The 19,989-nt window shown below is 35.7% G+C and overlaps 1 protein-coding gene across 1 annotated transcript in view; it reads left to right on the forward strand.

Annotated features, from left to right (window-relative positions):
• Window positions 1–19,989, forward strand: part of NBEA (neurobeachin) — a 515,614-nt gene that overhangs the window by 68,074 nt on the left and 427,551 nt on the right. Inside the window, exons 2-4 of the mRNA XM_009888422.1 lie at window positions 12,670–12,901; window positions 19,111–19,211; window positions 19,461–19,556. Of these exons, the coding sequence (XP_009886724.1) occupies window positions 12,670–12,901; window positions 19,111–19,211; window positions 19,461–19,556 (429 nt within the window). The remainder of the gene's footprint in view (window positions 1–12,669; window positions 12,902–19,110; window positions 19,212–19,460; window positions 19,557–19,989) is intronic.

A 19,989-nucleotide genomic window follows, 5' to 3' on the forward strand; every position in this document is an offset into this window, starting at 1 on the left:
ATCTGGAGTACTGTATCCAGTTTTGGGCTCCCCAGTTCAAGAAAGACAGGGATCTGCTGGAGAGGGTCCAGCAAAGGGCTATGAAGATAATTAGGGGATTAGAACATCTCTCATAAGAGGAAAGGCTGAGGGACTTGGGTCTCTTTAGTCTAGAGAAAAGAAGATTGAGGGGGGATCTTATTAATGCTTACAAATACTTAAAGGGAGGGTGCCAGGGGGATGGGAACAGTTTTTTTTCAGTGGTGCCAAGTGATAGGACGAGGGGTAATGGGCACAAGCTTGAACATAGGAAGTTCCATCTTAACATGAGAAGGAACTTCTTTACTTTGAGGGTAGTGGAGCACTGGCACAGGCTGCCCAGAGAGGTTGTGGAGTCTCCCACTCTGGAGACATTCAAAACCCACCTGGACGCTGTCCTGTGCAACCTGTTTTAGGTGACCCTGCTCTGGCACGGGTGTTGGACTAGATGATCTCTAGAGGTCCCTTCCAACCCTGACCATTCTGTGATTCATTCTGTGTGATTTAGACTTTCTGGGCTTTTCAGAGTCTTAGATTGCTTTGTGACAAGGGGAAATGTTTTGGTTAAAAGCAGTTGAAGACCCTAAAGAAAATCAAAATTTAAGAGAAAGGTGGACATGACAGTAGGACACTTTAAAAATAGATTATTTAATTTTAAAATGGGTAACAGATACCTTAAGTTTATTGAGATGAATGTAAGTAATTCCATTTCTTACCAAACACCAATTCCAGAGAAGGGCCACCAAGATAATCAAAGGGCTGGGAAGCCTGCCATATGAGGAAAGGCTGAAAGAATTGGGTTTGTTCAGCCTTGAGAAAAGGAGACTTAGGGGAGACCTTATCACCACCTTCCAGTATTTAAAGGGTGGCTATAAAGAAGATGGAGACTCCCTTTTTACAAGGAGTCACATGGAAAAGACAAGGGTTAATGGGTACCCATTACTCCTGGGGAGATTCCAATTGGACACAAGAGGAAATTTTTTCACAATGAGAGCGATCAGCCATTGGAATAATCTCCCCAGGGAAGTTGTGGATCCCCCAACATTGGACACTGAAGATTCAGCTAGACAGGGGGCTGAGCCATCTTACCTAGACCATGCTCTTGCCAAGAAAGGTTGGACCAGATCCTCCTTGAAGTCCCTTCTAACCGGGTATTCTATGATTCTATTAATTTTGAATTTACAGGCCAAGGGTTAATATATGATGTCTCTTTAGAAGAAGATAGTGGGCTAGGTAAATCTTTGACCTGATGGTGTGTGGTTATTTTTATGATCTTAGCCAAAGTGTGTAGGTACAACATACGCCACAATCCTCATGGTTAACATCCTTTGTCACATTTTTCTTCTATGATCTTTTAAGTTGTGTGTACTTGATGTGCCTGGGAGTCATCCCACAGACTATTCGGAAGTAAAATCCACTGTTTTCCAAGACTAAAATTCCATTTACTGTATTGTTGCAATTTATTCTAGTCACAGAATGCATCTGTGAGTTAAAAAAAAAAATGCTTTCACAATTACATTTGAATAATAACAAATGTTGTTATCCGTGAAAATAAAACAACAAATGTTTTGATTTACTGGAGACTTCTGTTGACTCAAATCATCTATTAGTAATTATAGGAAATGCATTCTGTTCACTTCTGTACATGAAGTTGGGGAAGCAGGAGTGTATGCGTTCTAGGATTTTTCAATTGTGTTGTTTTAAAAACAGACATTGCTATCTGCACACACATTTTGTGTGATACTGTTAGTTATACAATACAAATTAGATTAAAAACAATGAAATTATTGAAAGCTTAATGTTTCTTAGTCTTCAAAATCATCAATTTTTTGATGGTGTTCTCTGATAACTATTACACCTCTGCAAGTTTTGCTTTACAGTTAATATATTATTCAAACAACTTTTAAAAAAAAAGCATGTATATATTGTGACTCTTGAAAAAGTTTGTGGGTGTTTTTTTGTTTTTCTTTTTTAAGCCACCATAAAGAAATTGGTAAATGGCTGAAAAATAAGTAAGGGATGCTGGTGAGATATTAGATTTTCTGGTGCAAGCTACAGTGGTGCAAGTGCATCTTCGTATTAGCAGAAGATGCTAGAAGAGGCTACAAAAGTAGTTGCAAAAGCCATTTATTTTCTCAGAGTACATTTGGTTTGTGACTTTGGTAACTCTCAGTTTTTCCAATTTCTGTTGCTTCTCTTCTGGCTTGGAAACAAAAAAAGATAGGCTAAAGCAAAAAAAAACAAAAAAAGCACAACCCCAAAGCACCACCAAAGAACATGTTTTAAAATATAATTGGTTATTGAAGCCTGGAAATTAGAATTTTATTATATCTGTCATGAGTTTATATTGTACTTGCATCTGTATCTTGAGCTTAAAGTGAAGTTTGTGAAAGAAGAGAGCCAAGAATAGTCTACGAAGTGTTATAAGCAATATGAACTACGAATATCTATTTAGTAATACCATGTTTCATGCTTCTTATGCTATGCTTATTTATTAGCATCTTCATAGCCTGTAAAAACCAATTTTGAATTTTTGCTTTCACAGGTGTGGCAAACCTAAGCTACTTGGAGTTTGTCTATTAAAGTAAACGGTCATTAGCTGTTCTCTTTTTGGGGGTAGGGAGGCCCCCTTATCTAACAGGCTGATGTCTGTTTGATTAAGTCTAGATCAGAAGGAATATATAAGAAGGACTAAACTAGACAAAGTGAAAACAAGTTGGTGCTGTTAGTTCCAAGCTTGAGAATAGTTTTGATTTTACTTCCCTGAAAATAAACCTGCAAGTTCTGTTTTTTAGTCTTTCAGTATTCAGGTTCAACATCTTGAACTAAAAGCTTATATTCTGCTGCGGCCCAAAAAGGTCTGTTGGAGACTGGTATAATAAATGAGAAGAGAGTCTTCCTGGTGACACAGCAACACTAGATCGGGAGGATGACTCTGGTTTTGTGTTTTGGGTTAAGTACTTGTATGTAAAATGCCTTTATCGGTTTTCCTTTCTGTCAGAAGTGACTGGATTGCTCTTCCAGCTCTCCTAAGTGGGTAAAATTTGTCCCATGCCACACTTTAAAACTTTCCTCTTGCATTCCTTCTGAGTTAGGGCTTTTTCTTTCAAGGAATCACAGTCTTGTGCTAATGAAACTTTTATGAGGGCAAACATTTGAACTTTACTAGGCTAATTTCTGTCCTACGCTAAAATCAAGTGTTCTTTACAGTTATGTAAAGAATATATAGAGAACTTTGTACCAAATAGCCCACTTCGTATTTTTAGGTTTTTTTTTTTCCTCTCCAAGCCTCAGTGCTACTTGTACTGCAGTTGTACAGCATTCTTCCTATAGCAAATATAGTTCAAACCATGCCTTGACATTGTGCTCTTTCTAAACTAAATAATAGACTGTCATTTCCATCCGTTAGGGTTTGGGGATTTTTTTGCTATGAAGTTTCAGCCAAAGAATTTCAGCACCTCATCATGATAAAAAAAAAAATCAGACATTCATCAAGGCTCAGTACAGGGGACAGGTTTGCTGAGCAGCATAACAAAATTTTTATCCTGTCTTGCATCAAAGCAGCTTATAATTTTGATTCTAAGAATCGATGAAGACAGCCTGGAACAATATCTAAAGACACGCGTAGCTCAGTTTAAATACACAGGAACCTTTGTTTCTTAAGTACAGTTCTCTAAGGTTTTTTCTTTGGGACAGCTTGCTGAAGTGACTTCATGTTGCCATTGCCATTACTTAAGCATTATCATTACCATTAGGTAAGTATTGACAACTGCTATTTTGCAGGGCTTATCAAATGAACAAATGTTTCTTCTGGGACTTGGGGAGTACTGGAATCATAGGATTAGATGGAATGGGTCTTGACAGACATATACCTCGTGTCTGTTACTGTCCATAATTGGGCATTCTAAAATGTGCTTGTTTTCTTTGGAAAACCCCACGAAGATTGAAGTTCATGCCATGTATTAGGGCAGTGCAATGAGGAAGAGAATCAGAAGAGCAAAAGCAAGAAAAAACTCATGGCTGGAGGTAAAGGAGGTTTGATAAGTGGGGGGATAACAAATGATGCAAAGGTGATCACTCCCCACCTCCCCCGAGCAGGCTGATGCCCAGCCAGTCTTTGTACAACCCCTAGGTTGGAAAGACTACCGCAGAGTCTTCTTGCTGAGCATAACAGTATGGAATAGCCCTTTGCTCAAGTGGGTTCAGCTGTCCTGGCTGTGTCCCCTCCCAACCTGTTGCCCACCCGCAGCCTACTCGCTGGGAGGGCAGGGTGAGAAACAGGCACCCCTGGCACTGTGTAAGCACCGCTCAGCAGTAGTTAAAGCATTGGTGTGTTATCAGCACTGTTTGAGTCACAGAGGGCAACGAAGCTGGTGAAAGGTCTTGAGAACAAGTCTTTTGAGGAGCAGCTGAGGGACTTGGGGTTGTTTAGCCTGGAGAAAAGGAGGCTGAGGGGAGACCTTATCGCTCTCTACAAATACCTGAAAGGAGGCTGTAGCGAGGTGGGGGTCAGTCTCTTCTCGCTAGCAAGAAGCGATAGGACAAGAGGAAATGGCCTCAAGTTGCACCAGAGGAGGTTTAGATTGGAAATCAGGAAAAATTTCTTCACCAAAAGGGTTATTAAAAATTGGAACAGGCTGCCCAGGGAAGTGGTTGAGTTGCCATCCCTGGGGGTGTTTAAAAGACATGTAGATGTAGAGCTGAGGAACATGGTTTAGTGGTAACCTATTAGTGCTAGGTTGATGGTTGGACTCAGTGATCTTAAAGGTCTCTTCCAACTGAAATGATTCTATGATTTTATAAAACACAGCACCATATGGGCTGCCATGAGGAAGATTAACTCCATCCCAGCCAGAGGCAGTACACAAACGTACAGGACAAGAAGAAAATATAAGAAATTAAAGGTAAATCTTTCACTGAAATATCTTTAAACTTGCATAATAACAAGCTCATGCTTGAAAGTACCAAAAATGAAGCTGAATGTGTTAATTCATTCATATTTTCTCAGCGGGTATAAAGGACATTTAAATTATTTTCTTTTCTAGAAATACTTTAAAATTGTCAATAAACTTATTAAGTACCATTCACTTAGTGGCCCACTGCTGTGTGCATACTGTACATTAGTCAGGATAAAAATGTTTTTGAAGCTAAAATGAATGAAAGCTCCTTTAAAAATGGTACGGTAATGTGGAGAATTACATTCTGTTGCAGTGATTGCCATGAGAATCAGTCTTTTTAGTGCTGTCGTTCGGTTATAAACCATACTGTGAGCACACTGGGTAAGATTAATCTGACATAACTTTAGATGTGCCTGTCTGAACTAGTTGTCCTTTTATAGTCAGTGAAAAGTATTACATTCCCAGGGAAAGATTTATTTCATCGTAATATTGCATCTAAAACCAGTGAGATGAATCACTTCCCAGAAGCACCTTTTACTTTCCATTGATGTTAAAGAGAATTTTGAAAATTACCCCAGATATACATACCTGTAATCTGGATCTCTAAAGAGCTCTATTCAACAATTAAACATTTAAAAAAAAACCCAAACAATCACCACAAACAAAAAAAACCCTATATGTGCCATATGGAAAATATCCACTTAAAGGTTTTGTAACTTGTGTTTTCCTCTGTAGTCATATTGATATATTTAGGTTAAAGACTAGATGTGATCAGCACACATACTGGTCACCAAAAAGTTTAATTTGTTTCGTAGAATCATAGAATGGTTTAGGTTGGAAGGGACCTTAAAGATCATCTAGTTCATTTAGCATTCTAAACAGTTTTACCTGAAGAAACCTTCATTTGTGCAGCCGAAGAAGAATCTTCCTGAAAGCCTGAATTAATTGTTTAGGAATTTAATGGTTTAGTTAATGACCAGAGAATAGTAACTTGTTTTTTTTTCTGCCTGGGTCCACCACCACTTTTGTCAGATTACTGTGTTTTAATGCTTGAATTGCAGCCCTATCTTTATGAAAGAAGCAGTAGCAGTCTGATTCTACGTATTTTAAGCTCTCACTGGTGATCATGAAATCAATTCAATGTTGTTTTGTAGAAAAGATGTTCCAGTTTGAACAGGAATTATTCTTGAATGCTATGTGATGGCCTTTATTATCAAGGGTAAACAGTTTACTAATTTTCTCTTTAAAACAACTAATTGATTTGCAATTTTAAGAGATTCTCACTCCTATCCCAGCTGTTTTTTTCCACCTCTTTCATATAATAATAAATAAATAATAAACAAATAACTTAATAAATAAGCAGTTTCCAAGCTGCTTACCTCCTATACTCACAAGGCAACATTGTTTATTCTAATTGTAATGTATATATTTTAACCTGAAGTGGTGCTCACAAACTAGTCCAAAACAGATGAGAATGGTTGTCATATTGACTGTGCTATGCCCTCTTTCATTCTTGGCTTTGGAAAAGGTAGAGCAAGTGTGACATTAGTTAATTCTGAGAGGGAAGGAAGGAGAGTCTTGGTGCAAATCTGACCTGGATGTTGTTAGAGTTGTAGTAATTATACCATTGTGATAATTCAGTTTTTCAGTGGTACTGTCTGTCTAGTATTCTAGAATTTATATTCTTGATTTTTGTTGAAATACAGGCAGATAGGAATCAAACTTGAAGGAAACTAGAAAGAAGTGCTTCTTTCTAGCAATGAACAGGAAATTTCGAGGTTTAGTAGTTCTAATATACTTTCTTTGATCAAGACAAATACGTAAAGTGCAATCCTGTTAATGTAAATGGGGAAAAAAGGTGTACAATAAAGAACTTTGGTTTTGTTGTAGATAAGTACAAATTTCACTTTATGCTGGATAAATGTGAAACTGAAAAAATATCTTTGCCTGCCAGAAAGTGTATACAGATTAAGTACAAGACAAGAAGTAGGTGGTTACAGAGAATACCTTTTTCTCCTTGTATGCATCTCTGTAATTAAGATGACATTAGAAGAAACCAAAAACTCTGCTGAAAAAATGTATTCTCAACCATTAAAAGTAAGTTTCAGTTGTACAGGTTAGTAGTTCTTAAGACTGCAAATCAGACAAGGAGTAGATAGAAATATGTGTAAAATATTGCAAGTAAACAGAGATGTCCAGTTCAGGTAACATGAAACTTCTTCCAAAGTCTGAGTACACAACATGGAAAAATAGGCTATTCTGAGGATTTTTTGATACTTTTATCTATTTAACATGAAAGTAATTGCAAGGAGAAACGTTTTATTTCACGTCCCTGTAGTTCAGATTTTCACATTTTATTGTTGCTACTGTTTATTGTTGTGTCATTCTTTCTTCGGCAGAATGCACTTAAGTTTTTCATTTAACCAAAAAAATACCAAGTTTTTTACATCTCACGCACTGCTTAAGATCCTTATGCTTGGCAGTTGTTTGGTGTTTTTTTTAATCACAGATAAAATTGTGTTGAAATATCTTCATGTCTTCAAGGGTTTTTTTATATAAAATACTCCTAGAATAAGTTCTGACCTCTGCTTTCTTTGAATTTTTTGCCATTCAGTAGCATTATCATTCTGATGTTCCATTTGTTTATTTCTTCTAAGATTGACTGCCATCTTTCCTTTCCTTCTATGTTCATTTGATGGATTTTCAAGTTAAAAAGTCATCTATTGTTGGAGAAAAGAAGACTGAGAGAGACCTCATTGCCCTCTACAGGTTCTTGAGGAAGGGAAGTGGAGAGGGAGCTGCTGATCTCTTCTCCCTGGTATCCAGTGACAGGATGCATGATAACGGTTCAAAGCTGCATCAAAGGAGGTTCAGACTTGACATTAGGAAGCATTTGTTGACCAAGAGGGTGGTCAAACAATGGAACAGGCTTCTTAGGGAGGTGGTTGATGCCTCAAGCCTGTCAGTGTTTCAGAGGCATTTGGACAATGCCATTAATCATATACTTAATTTTTTGGCCAGCCCTGAACTGGTCAGGCAGTTAGACTAGATCTTCTTTGCAGGTCCCTTCCAACTGAACTCTATTCTATTCTATTCTATTCTATTCTATTCTATTCTATTCTTTCTTCCAGTCCATTCTTCAGAACTTGATAATCTGATTCTGAAGAATTCTGATTTTCACAAGTAAACAACTTAATTCCAGATGTTCAGCAGCCCTTATTTTACTCCATTTCAGCAATTGATCTGAACATAGTATCAGGCATATGTAGACAACTTCTCTGTTTTGGGGTGTATTTAATCTCCGTTCGAGACCAAAAGGGACATAAAAGACCAGCCTAATTCTGCCTAGATGTGACAGCTGAGGAAGAAACACTTTTATTGCATAGCATAATGAATGGCAGAAGCTTACTGAGGAATAGCCACAGCATTGAAAAAAAAACAAAAAACCAAAGGAGATTCTGAGTAGTGCAGCTGCTTTTGATGGTGGTGGTGTAGGTTAAGATAGGTTCTTGGAGCAATTTGGAAGGAGTGTCAACCTGTCATTGTAAACAACCACAGGATAGGGAAGATAGCTGAATTTGCTTGTAACTGCCAGTTCAGTACTTCTTCAGAAGGAGTTATGTTTGTTGGCCGTATTCATCTGACTTGGAACCATAATCCAAACGTTAGCTTGCTGCTTTATTTCTTACAGCGGTGCTGTGAAAGATGCAGAATAGTTAAAAAGTGATACATGAGCTTGACAAAGTACAAGCGATAATTCCAGATACTTAATCACAGTGAATGCACGTTCTTTACTGAATATTAAATGTTCACTTGAAGAATGCAAATTAAGACTGAGTGTTTGACATAAGAAAAAAGATTGTATTTGAGATCTGTGATATGGAAACAGCGCTGATTTATGGTATGGTATACCGGCTCCTGTAAGGATTGCTGTCTTAGTGTTCATATTGTACCCTAGCTGAAATTTCTCTTACTATAGAACTCTTCCACATGTTATATTAAAAATAAGTTATTTTATGGCAGTATGATTTAACTTTTTTGTCTGTGGTACTGCATCCAGAATTGGATATAGTTATAAAGTTGCAAGTTCATTATGAATTTTTAGATGCCTACTGACAGTTTTTAATGTGGCGTAGTTATTTAAAGTAGTACCTACGGAGACTCCAAGATCTCTTTTCTGGCTGATAATAGCAGATTTGAGAGCCTGTCATTTTGTGCATATGGGTAAAACTATAATAATGTGGTATTACTTTGCATTTTCTAACGTTGAACCCTTCTTACATGTTGTTGCCTGACCACTTGATATCAGAAAAATCTTTGCAGCTCTCAGTAGTTGGTGTTTTTTAACTACATGTAATGATTTTTGGCTCCAGCAAACTTTGTCCTTGCATTAGTATCTGCACTTGTTACCAGCTTATTATTGCTGTGGTTCTCCACTGATAACCTTCCTGTTGTGAATGCTGGTTATTCCTCTTTACCGAGTGTCTTTTTCTTGGGAAATACATGAGTAGAAATGTTGTTAGACAAAGCTTTTTTTTATATAGTGAAAATTCTACTTCTTTTCTTGGCTGAATTATATTTTATTTTTCACATTTTAAAGCAGAGGTGGTTGCTTTGTATTACTCTTGAACACAATTTAACCATGGTAATTTATTTCTCTGTACTCACTTCATTTTTCTTTGGATTTTCCTTGTCTTCTTAGACTTCTTTTTACCGTGACTGCTAATATTTTTGATCTATGCTGATTTTTAGGATGAATACTTTAAAAAAGTAACCCTCCCCCACGTTCTTAAATTTTTGCCATCACCATTAATTAGCTCATTAATTTGTTTCCTTTATTGAGGAAGTTATTTTAATGGTAATTATGATCATTATTAGTGGCTGAAATATGCTTAAACTGAAGTTAAGGACAAATCAGTTACTTCTTAATGTTTTCTTTGGTGAAATAAGCGCTCACTCTGATGGACTATAAATCTGTTGCTGCCAAATGGATAAGTGAAAAAATTGTAGTACTTGCTGGGTAGTCTGTAGCCCAGTAGAAGATTCTCCATGAAATCAATCTTATTACCATTCAGTGTATTTTTTTATGCAGATTCGCTGAGCTTATTTGTATTTAAAGACAGCTTGTTTTTAATAGTACTGAAATGTCCCATCACTTCAGAATGATACAATGAGCTCTATTTCAGTCTGTTTTAAATATTACATGTCGGTATATAAATTTACATTAGCAAGCACAGGCAGTTTGAATTCTTTTAGTCTGTTGTGAATTATTTTAGTCTGTTTTAACCATTCTGTGATAGTTTATTAATTTACATTAGCAAGAATTTTACAATTAATAGTGTTTGAGGAAAGAGGGATCAGTCTGTATTGAATCTCTGCATTCCAACTGAGGTATTACTAGTTTTTTCCTTGTTTTTAGATCCATCTCTTGTCAAAAACAAAAGGTGGGATTCATCTCATCTAAATTAGGTATCTGAAAGTTGTATATCTAAATATTATCGTAGAATTATTGAGGTTGGAAGGGATCTCTGGAGGTTCTTTGATCCAATCCTCTTGCACAAGCGGGGCGGACTGGAGCTGGTTGTACAGGTCAGTGTCCAGACAGCTTTTGAGTGTATCCAAGGATAGAGGCTCCACAAATACGACTTCTCATCCTCAATTTCCTGCATGGAAAGAAATGGAAAGATGTAGAGACTTCCAGAAGGTGCTTCATTTGGCCTTAGGATAAGCAACTAAGAGAGTTTAATTGACTGTCTTGTACAGGTGCCTGTTTTACCTCCATCCATTTTTAACATAATCTCAGACAGGCTCGTCCAAGTGGAGAGGTATCTGAAAAAAAACCCACACAGATTGTGGGTGAAGTGTGCACCAGTTACTGCTGTTTTCAGAAATAGAAACTCCACCTGGCTTTCTTGAAAAGTGTGTTTTCCTCTGTAAAATTATTTAATGATTCTAATGAATGACCATGCTTCTAATTTTGACAGTTTTATTGCCTGCCCTTGGTACATATTATGTGTTTACCAAATATGCAAATATATGATCTGCAGTTACAAGTTCTAAGCTAAAATACAAATCATAATTAGCATAATAGTTTTATTTGAATGTAATTAAATGTCTCAGGAGAAGTAAGGAGGTAGTCAGTTTATATATTTAGTATGTTAGAAGCTTTTATGTTAGAAAATTATAAATTGGTTATAAGCAGTTAATTGATAGAGAAAAAGTAATTAGTAAGTGGATGAAAATTATGATTTAGGGTAGAAACCAAAGGTAGTCCTTTCTTAGCTGTATTAATTCTGTCTGAAGTTTGGGTCTGAAAGAAGACTTTGAATATTTGGATTGGTTTAACCATCAAAAAAAAAACTTGCGTAGTATTTCAGTTTGCTTCTTGTTTGGAGTTTAATTTGAAGACAATACCAACTGCTTTTAAATAGGCTATGAAATAGCCTTCTATTAAAAGTGACCGTTGGAATTATGCACTTATAAGAGATGAATTCTTTGAATATCTTTAATTTAAAACATATTACTGTAATTTTAATTATATAACTTCTGAAACAAATGGAAAAGAATGTCTTAAAATTATTTTAGAATTAATTTATTCTGTTCTTTGCCTTTCTGAATAAGGTAATATATTTGCAGCTATTGAAATTTAACATGGGTGATTTCAAAATTCTTCAAGATTACTAGGATAAAATAGGATGCATGAGACTCAGGCTTTGTTTCCTTCAGAATTGAAAGATGTTTTTGCCATTAAAAGGAGATTATTTTTTAAAACTAAGTTTTATATTCAGTTCAGTAAGGTGTTTTGAGATCATCTTTTTTAAGTTATGCAAGTGACTAGTTGAAATTCGTGAGTTCCATCCCTTAAGATATACTTGGTCTTGATTATATCTTTGGCAAATTATTGCTAATTCTTTTTTTTTTTTTTTTTCTCTCCCTCCTTGAAATGTGCCTGGTGGTTGTGCTATTTAATTGGAGCTCAGGACATTGGGTAGCATTTTGCAAGTATCTGGCTAGATAGGAGTCAGGCTGTGATTTCATCAGTGCTGCTGTTAAATCGCTTTTCATCTGAGTGCTTGTTCCTCTCCCAATGCTGTCTCTCCCTTACACCAGCAGTAGGTTTCCTTGGCCCCACAGTGAACTGATCTGAGGTATAATTAAGCAAGTTTTCTGTGTCTGTTGTGGTCCAGAGAAGATCACTGATTCTTTTTCTGAGCATGACTGCATGACTATTTGTGTGGTACAATGGAAAGGGCAGTAAGGTCTTGCGAACGAGTAACTAAGGAAAAATGTTGGTTTATATCAGGAGAAAACATAGCTAAGTTATTTTCAGTGTCTTTTTTATTTCAGAGTAGGTAAATTTTTCTTCAGAGAACTGTAGGAAAGCTTCAATTGCTTTTGAGCTTTTCAGGTTCTGCAGTTTCTGTGCTACATCTCTCTGGGTCAGGCTACCATTTCAGTTACTTTATAGGAAGGAATATTTCAAATATCTTTTGATTTTATTTTATGAAAGTGTTGTATTCAGCACTATGTCAAAATTGAAGGTAATATTTCATTATACGTATATTTTTTACCAGCTATGTTTTGCATAGCATGATTGTTGATTTGCTACTGTCCAGATCAGAGCTGTGAGTTTCCCTGTCAAAATTTCCTCTCTCATCATGCAAAAAATACTCAGTGTTGGTCACAATGAAGATATGAAAGACACTAAACGATGTATTTCACTTTGTAATGCTGTTCTTGTTTTCTTTTGTAGCTGGTTGGTGGCGAATTTGATCTAGAGATGAACTTTATAATCCAGGATGCAGAGAGCATTACGTGCATGTCAGAGCTTTTGGAGCACTGTGATGTAACGTGCCAAGCAGAAATCTGGAGTATGTTCACAGCAATTCTACGTAAAAGTGTCCGTAATTTACAGACTAGCACAGAAGTGGGCTTAATTGAACAGGTACTGCTGAAGATGAGTACTGTGGACGACATGATTGCAGGTATAAATTGCCAACTGATAAAATAATTATTGCATTCTTGAACTGTCAACATTTTGTGATTATGGAAGGGTTTGGGATGTCTTGGTTTTTACTTAATGTGATATTTTGGTTAGTACTGCTGGTCAGAAGTACTTTTTTATCAATTTTGGAAAAATTACAAAAATACATTCTCAGCTTAAAAGAGTAGATACACTGTTAGTTCATCTGAGAAGATGATATCTTAGTGACAAAAAAAGCAATTTTGAACATAATTAAGCACCGCACATAGACTTCTTAGAATTGTTATGATTGTGTTTAAACATAACCTACATCTGACAGCATATCAGAAATTGTTCATAGCTTTGAATGCTTGACATTTGGATTATATTAAACAACCATTTCATAATGCATAGCTGTGCTCCTTATAGTATCTCTTCAGTTTTTATAGTTGTGGTTTTTAATGCCCTATGATTTTTTACAGCATTAAAAAAATAGCATACTTTGTTCATTTACTGGAAATAAGTGATGAAGTTGTTGCACAGCTAAGGTTTTCAGAGTAATTTTGAAGGAGTTTATGTTATTCCATACTGTGTCCTTTCAGTAGTAGGGTACAGATTGTAATCTTGAATTGCTTGGTTAAGAGCAGGTTTGGTTATCACTTTTAAATAGGGCATCTGAGAGCTACATATGATTACTGTTTATCTACTTGTTTTTCTTGGGGAGAAACTTAAGCCAAGCAGTTTCTTTCAACTCATTGTGAAAGTAGCTCGTAATACTTATATAGTTTGGGACTGGCAGTAGGATACTTAAATTGTGAGGTGTTATTGAAAGACTGAAGAGGTTTGTCTTCCGTAACTCTAAGATTTTAGTTTATGATCCGATTCCTGACACATATACAGGCTTTGTGGAACAGCAATCCAGCAAGGATTTCAGACCAGAAACAAGAGGAGGACAGCGGCAGCATGAAAACTGGTTTATTCAGCAATGCTTTTGTCCTTGGCTTTTTTTCAATACAAAGGTGTCTGTAATATTAAGAATTTGAAAAAGCTACATTCTGTATTTCAAAGCAAGTCTTAGCGAACACCTTGTTGATTAGAAATATATGTGTAAATGCTAAAACCAGAAGTGTTATGCTAAATATTGTACTGTGAGATGCAGACTGAAGTATAACAGATCAATATATTCACAAACCAGTGTTTTTCACCAGGTATGTTTTGTTTTGCAGGGCTTGTAAATATGTCAGAATAGCATAAGGGCAAAGATGTTGTTTTATTCCACATTAAATATAAGACATTAGTTGATGAAGACAAATGTTTCTATCTTGAAGTTTTTCAGGGTTTCACTCATGGAAATAATGTACTTACATTAGTAATATTACCAATAAAATTTGTCCAGTTTGAGCTCCCCCAGATAGTACTTCTGTATGTAGCATATATAACTGTAATGATGTCCTCATTAGAGAGAAATTTCTAAAAATGCTTAGCTAATTGTAGAAGTCAGAAATCAAAAGTATAGGATCTGGCTTCCAGGAGCACTTGGGAATTGAAAAATCACTCTGAATTTACAGCTATTAATATAAGCCAGGGGTAGTACATTAATAAAAAAATTAATGGAGCCTCTACTCCATTAATCTTTTCATGAGTGGTCACACAGTACTTCAGAAAGAGACCTTCAGCAGAAAAAAAGATCAGTAAATTTGTTCTTCTGTAGACTTACACAGACAAAGAGAGCACATATTTAAGATCAAAACTGAAAATTGGAATTCTGATGGCCTTTTAGCTCTGCAACTTGTGTTGAATCTGAATAGTCTTCTATATATTATGAGCAGGGATCATGCTTTGTATGTTTTTTTCTCTGACAACTGTAAATAGATGAGAATGTGGGAGTTTTGAGAGTTTTTCTGACAAAGACATGGAAGCAACCAAATTCATCATTTTGCTTTTGTGTCTTGATTTCTGCAAGCACTTCACCACCCTTTTATAAGCGGCAACACTATTGGTAATAAGTCAGAAGTAGTAAATATGGTCATGCAATAACTAGTTCAATGGTAGACACTTGATCACAAAATTGGTGACAACTAATGCAGTATCTGTGTTGCCTTATTTGCTATGCAGATGTTGAGGTCATGATTGACACCAGATGACTGTAGAACTGCTTTGCCCCAAATATTTCTATGAACTTTCCAAACCCAGAGAATAAAGTAAGCGAATTTATGGCAAAATGGTTTTTAACATTCAGGGAGGATGTTTTGAACAAGAGCTGTGTTAGTGCTTACTCCTAGGAAGTTAGTACCACTTTCTTCCCAAAACAGTTGCCAGTACTCTATCAGCCCAATGTTTTGCAATTGGCTTTTATCATCTCTAAAGGGTACAGGTTTTCTGCTTTTTTTATTTATTTGTTACGGGAGTTGGTTGGTTGGTTGTTTTTAGGTCATCTCACTTGTTCCTTTGTGAAATGCTGTGATTAGAACTAGATAAGGTTTAAATAGAAAAGACAGGCATAATGTCCCTTTTGTATTCTGACAGAACAATTTCAGGACCAATCTAAGTCTGAAGCCACTCTCCTCTGCTTTTATGAAAGTAAGACAACAGCAAATAAACACATACCCAATCTTTTGTAGTGAGAAGAACTTGTCTGTTTAGAGGAATACTATCAGATTCATGAGGCTTCTCTGCACTTTAAGTATCTCACTTCTTGAGATTTTGCAGATCCGGCCTTAATCACCTTGAAAATCTCAACTGCAATCCAGACGGGATCATTGCCACTTGTATTCCAATTTGCTTTCCAGAAGCAACATCTGCCAGAAGTCATCTTCGTACTGTGATAATTTGTTGTACTAAGACAGGGGATACTCAGCCATTTTATCAACGGTTAAGGGGAAAAGATTACTAAAATACTTGTTGTTGTTGTTGTTTTAACAGCTGCACAGGATCTTCCTTGAGGGATTCACTTTTTTAGAGTTCTCTGTTTGCAGGTGATGAGTAATGAAGCAGATCATCTGCTCTGAGAAGCTCTTTGGGATAGTGTGCCTGTAGTACCTTCAGAGAAGTCTGAATGGTAGATGAGAAAGTAGTCTGAACTCATACAGAGTGGATATGTCTCCCGTGAGCCCTCTTTTATTTCCCGCAGTTCTGTTGTGATGCTGTAGGTAATCGTTCTAAAATTGCTGGAGCTGAATTCTTAAGTACTGAAACAGTTCCTAGTTCTTAAGCAAAATTGTTAGGTTTTGACTGCTTTGCCATTAATGGGCTGCTAATAAGCATTTCTCTTTCAACTGGTTCCAAAGAAGAACTGCAAAATTATCACATTCTCTATCGTCAGCCTGTAGAAATTAATTTACTTCACCAACAGAGTTAAAATTCACAATTTCATGGCTGTCTTATTAAAAGGTTAAGGTGGCATGAGGGTAGTTTTCCTGAAGCTGCATTTCCAATGCTGTTTAATATGTCTTTTAAAGTTAATGCCATACTATTCATTTTGATATATTCTTATTGTTACTTGGAAGACAGGCAGTCTCTTCTACCATTGTGTTTTCATATTAAATGACTGAATTAAACATTCCTTCCAGTTTTCTGGTTAATTTATAGATCACGTACAAGCTGCTTGGTGTGAAAGTAGTCAGAAGGTGCCATTAAGAGAAATAAAATCTGTTGCATTCAGTGCATTTTAGAAATGCATTGAAAATGAGGAACCATGCCTGTTTTCTCCTTCTGGATTTAGTATTATTTTACACAATCTTGTTTCTGAAATGAGATCATAGATACCAGTTATATATGTGATCTTATTTAATATTAAAAAAAAATGAACTGAACATCAAAAAATCCAATTGTAGTATGTTTTGTGACCTTTGTCCATTTATAGATGAGTGGATTATTAGGATTTATAAACCAGATGCGGATTGACTCTTTTATATGAGATTTCTATTAAGTATTAATGAAGTTATGAAATGGAGTATAGTTCTTTTTAAGTCTTGTTATATTAAACAAGAAACAAACCTTCTTTAGAGGTGTGTACAGCAATATTTTTAATTAGCATTAAGTGCTTCGACTTCCACAGATGTTCTTTGCTTTATGCTTACTTGTTACATACTGGGCTTCAATCTTGCAGGTCTTTGTTTTACCCAGAGTTATGTTGTTAGGGAGCTTACATTTATTTCTCTCCATTAATGTTTTATTCATTGTTTATAAATATGTATTTCTAATGCCTGTGGTTATCAACATCTTCAGTAGAAATAAGAAATTTTCTGTGCCATGAGGTAGTACAGGGCTATAACAATGAAACAAAGCAGCACATGTTCAGTAATTTTAAAAATCTGCTGATCATTTCTGTGTTTGAGTGTATTAATTTATGCTTTTGTCATCTATTTTAGAAGATTTTTTTTTACTGATATTCTAATTTCACTAAACAACTTTTCTTCTACACAACAATTTTTCTCTGTAAAGGAACCAAAATTTGAAAGTAGCTTATCTAGAAAGCAACCTAAGACTACAGAATAAGAAATGGGGAATTCTCAGCCAAAGATTAGTGTTCACTTGTGCTGATTTCCCTTTCTGAGTTTTCAGTGTGTTACTGTTCTCAACTTCTGATCACGTACAATATGTGCAATCACTGCCAGCTTCACACTGCAGGCTGGAGACTGTACAGCGAAGGGAGCAGGCGCTTGTAGGTACTGGGGGAGGAGCTGAGTCATAGAATTCACCATCACAAAAGACAAGGGGTTTTAGTTTTCTTAGCTTTATTTTGCTTTCCCTTAACAAATTCTGTCACAAATATAAGGGAAGATTAAATAAACTCTTCCTTTAAAGAACGATGGAGGGTGGGGAAAAAGTCCATACTTGAACATTAGGAATATATTCAGATGTTATAATAAAAATGTCTGCAGGTTACAATGTTTTTCTTTTGCCTTTCCTGACATGCAGTTTCACTCACTGAACAGCTTACTATGTCTCCTGTAAATGAAATAATATTTCTTTCTTTGCATGTGTCTTTTGCTTACTGAGGACCAAAGGTTGGTTTCATGGTGGAACAGGTTAAATAGATATTGATGGTTTTACTCAAAAACACATACGTAGGGATTTGCAGAGAGAAAATTTGTTTTAAAACAAAATATCAATGTGAAATGTCCTTGAAAAGGATGGATGCTTTTTGAGACTACTCTTTGTCAGCACCTATAAGAGTCATCCTTTCACTAATGAACAAGGAGAGCAGGTAGTCCTGAAAATAAGACGTAAGCTTATTCATGTCCTCTGCAAATTTTATGGGCGAAATTTTCTGATTGTTGCTATTGTCATAGCTTTTTTGTTTTGGAAACTCTGTACTTCACTGCTTGATCTCTGAATTAAATTTCTTATGCCACATCTGTGAAGATAAGCAAATTGGTTTTCCTCCTGCTAGAGGAAGTAGTAGTTATTCTTAATAGTGCATTTCATTCCAGAAGAAAGTGTAGAGTATAAAGTGAGGTCCAGCATCCCACAAGCTAACAAATCCTTAAAATAAAATTCTGTGTTTTAAAATAAAGATCCCAGCACTAGCAGTAATTTTAAAGCTGGTATTCTCTGAAAGGCAGGCTATGTAATGCTTTTACTTTAAATGTTTATGGGTTTTGAGATTTTTTAATGAAAGCTGTGTTACATAAGTTCGTTAACAGTTTTGATCACTTATTTTTATTGTGGTCTTTTATTGTTTCTCACTATGATTTTTTGAGGGGTTTTGGGATGTGTGTGTTTGTTTTTCCTGGCCTTTCATTCCGCTAAAAATTGGAAGCATTATCACTGGAGCAAAACTGTGGGAACCATACAAATTCTCAGTATAATGTGATGTGCTTATGTTGAAGAATAATGTCAAGCATCTTTTAGGTCAGAAATTTTTTAAAAACAATAATGTCAGAGAAATGAAGAAACCCTTATCCCAAAAGTATGTAACAGACAGGAGCAAGCAAGAAATTCATAATGTATGGTGAATCTTATGAAATGGGAAGAATTAATTCCTCATAAATTTAATATATACTTTGTTCAAAGTCTGACACAAAATCTAAAACTGCATATGTAAATTTATTTTTAAAATAACTACACCAATAAGAATATGAAATCTTTTGTAAAATATTTAAGGCTACTAAGTTTGATTTTTTTAGAATTTCTGAATGTGCTTACTTTTAAAGGTATTAACTTTTTCAGCTTTTTTGTCAAAACAATGAAATTCAGAGTTCAGAATAACTTTATTTTCCTTTGAAGATCTTCTAGTTGATATGTTGGGGGTTCTTGCCAGCTACAGCATCACTGTCAAAGAGTTGAAGCTTTTGTTCAGCATGCTTCGAGGCGAAAATGGAATCTGGGTAAGCTGTCATCAGATAAAGCATTAAGTGTCATTCCATTAGAGCCTGAAGTTAACATAAATTGTCTCCTGGGACATATAAACTTGAATAATTTTTTCATGTTGATTGAACGTATATTTATGAAGTATTTTTGCTAACTACTTTAGAGTTAATTTGCTGTGTTGTTTGAAAACAGTCCAATTTCCATTGTAGCCTAGAGAGTACAAAAATGGTTGTATTGACTTTTGTGCAATGTTCTTGTTTTCACAGCCAAGACATGCGGTTAAACTATTATCAGTCCTTAATCAGATGCCACAGAGACATGGGCCTGATACCTTTTTCAACTTCCCAGGCTGTAGTGCTGCAGTAAGTTTTCAACCAAAATATTACAACTCGAGGAACAAATAAATTGCTCCTTATCGGTGTTTCCTTTCATTCTTGTGAAAGAAACAAGAGGGGAAGTACGTGCTTGAGTAGTGTAGACTTTGCCTTCCATAGGTTTGCAAGGTAGTTGCAGTATTAAGAAGTTACACTTGTGAAGTTGGAATGTAAAATAGCAAATTCTTATCTGAGGAAATTATCGTAAAAGTCAAAACTGAAAATTCCCAAAAATGGTATTATTTTATTTGAATAATGTAATCGGTATTATATAAATCAGAGGCTTGAGGGAAATATAGGTATAAGCTTGTGCGTGTCATCACAGTTTACAGTGACAGCTTGGTCACAATTTTTATTATATCTTTTTCTTCTTGTCTGAACTCCATCAGTTGTTTCCTTTCCCTCAAAACAGTGATTTAAA

This window comes from Charadrius vociferus, unplaced genomic scaffold (genome assembly GCF_000708025.1).
Source record: "Charadrius vociferus isolate BGI_N301 unplaced genomic scaffold, ASM70802v2 scaffold16, whole genome shotgun sequence".
Classification (NCBI taxonomy): Eukaryota; Metazoa; Chordata; class Aves; order Charadriiformes; family Charadriidae; genus Charadrius; species Charadrius vociferus.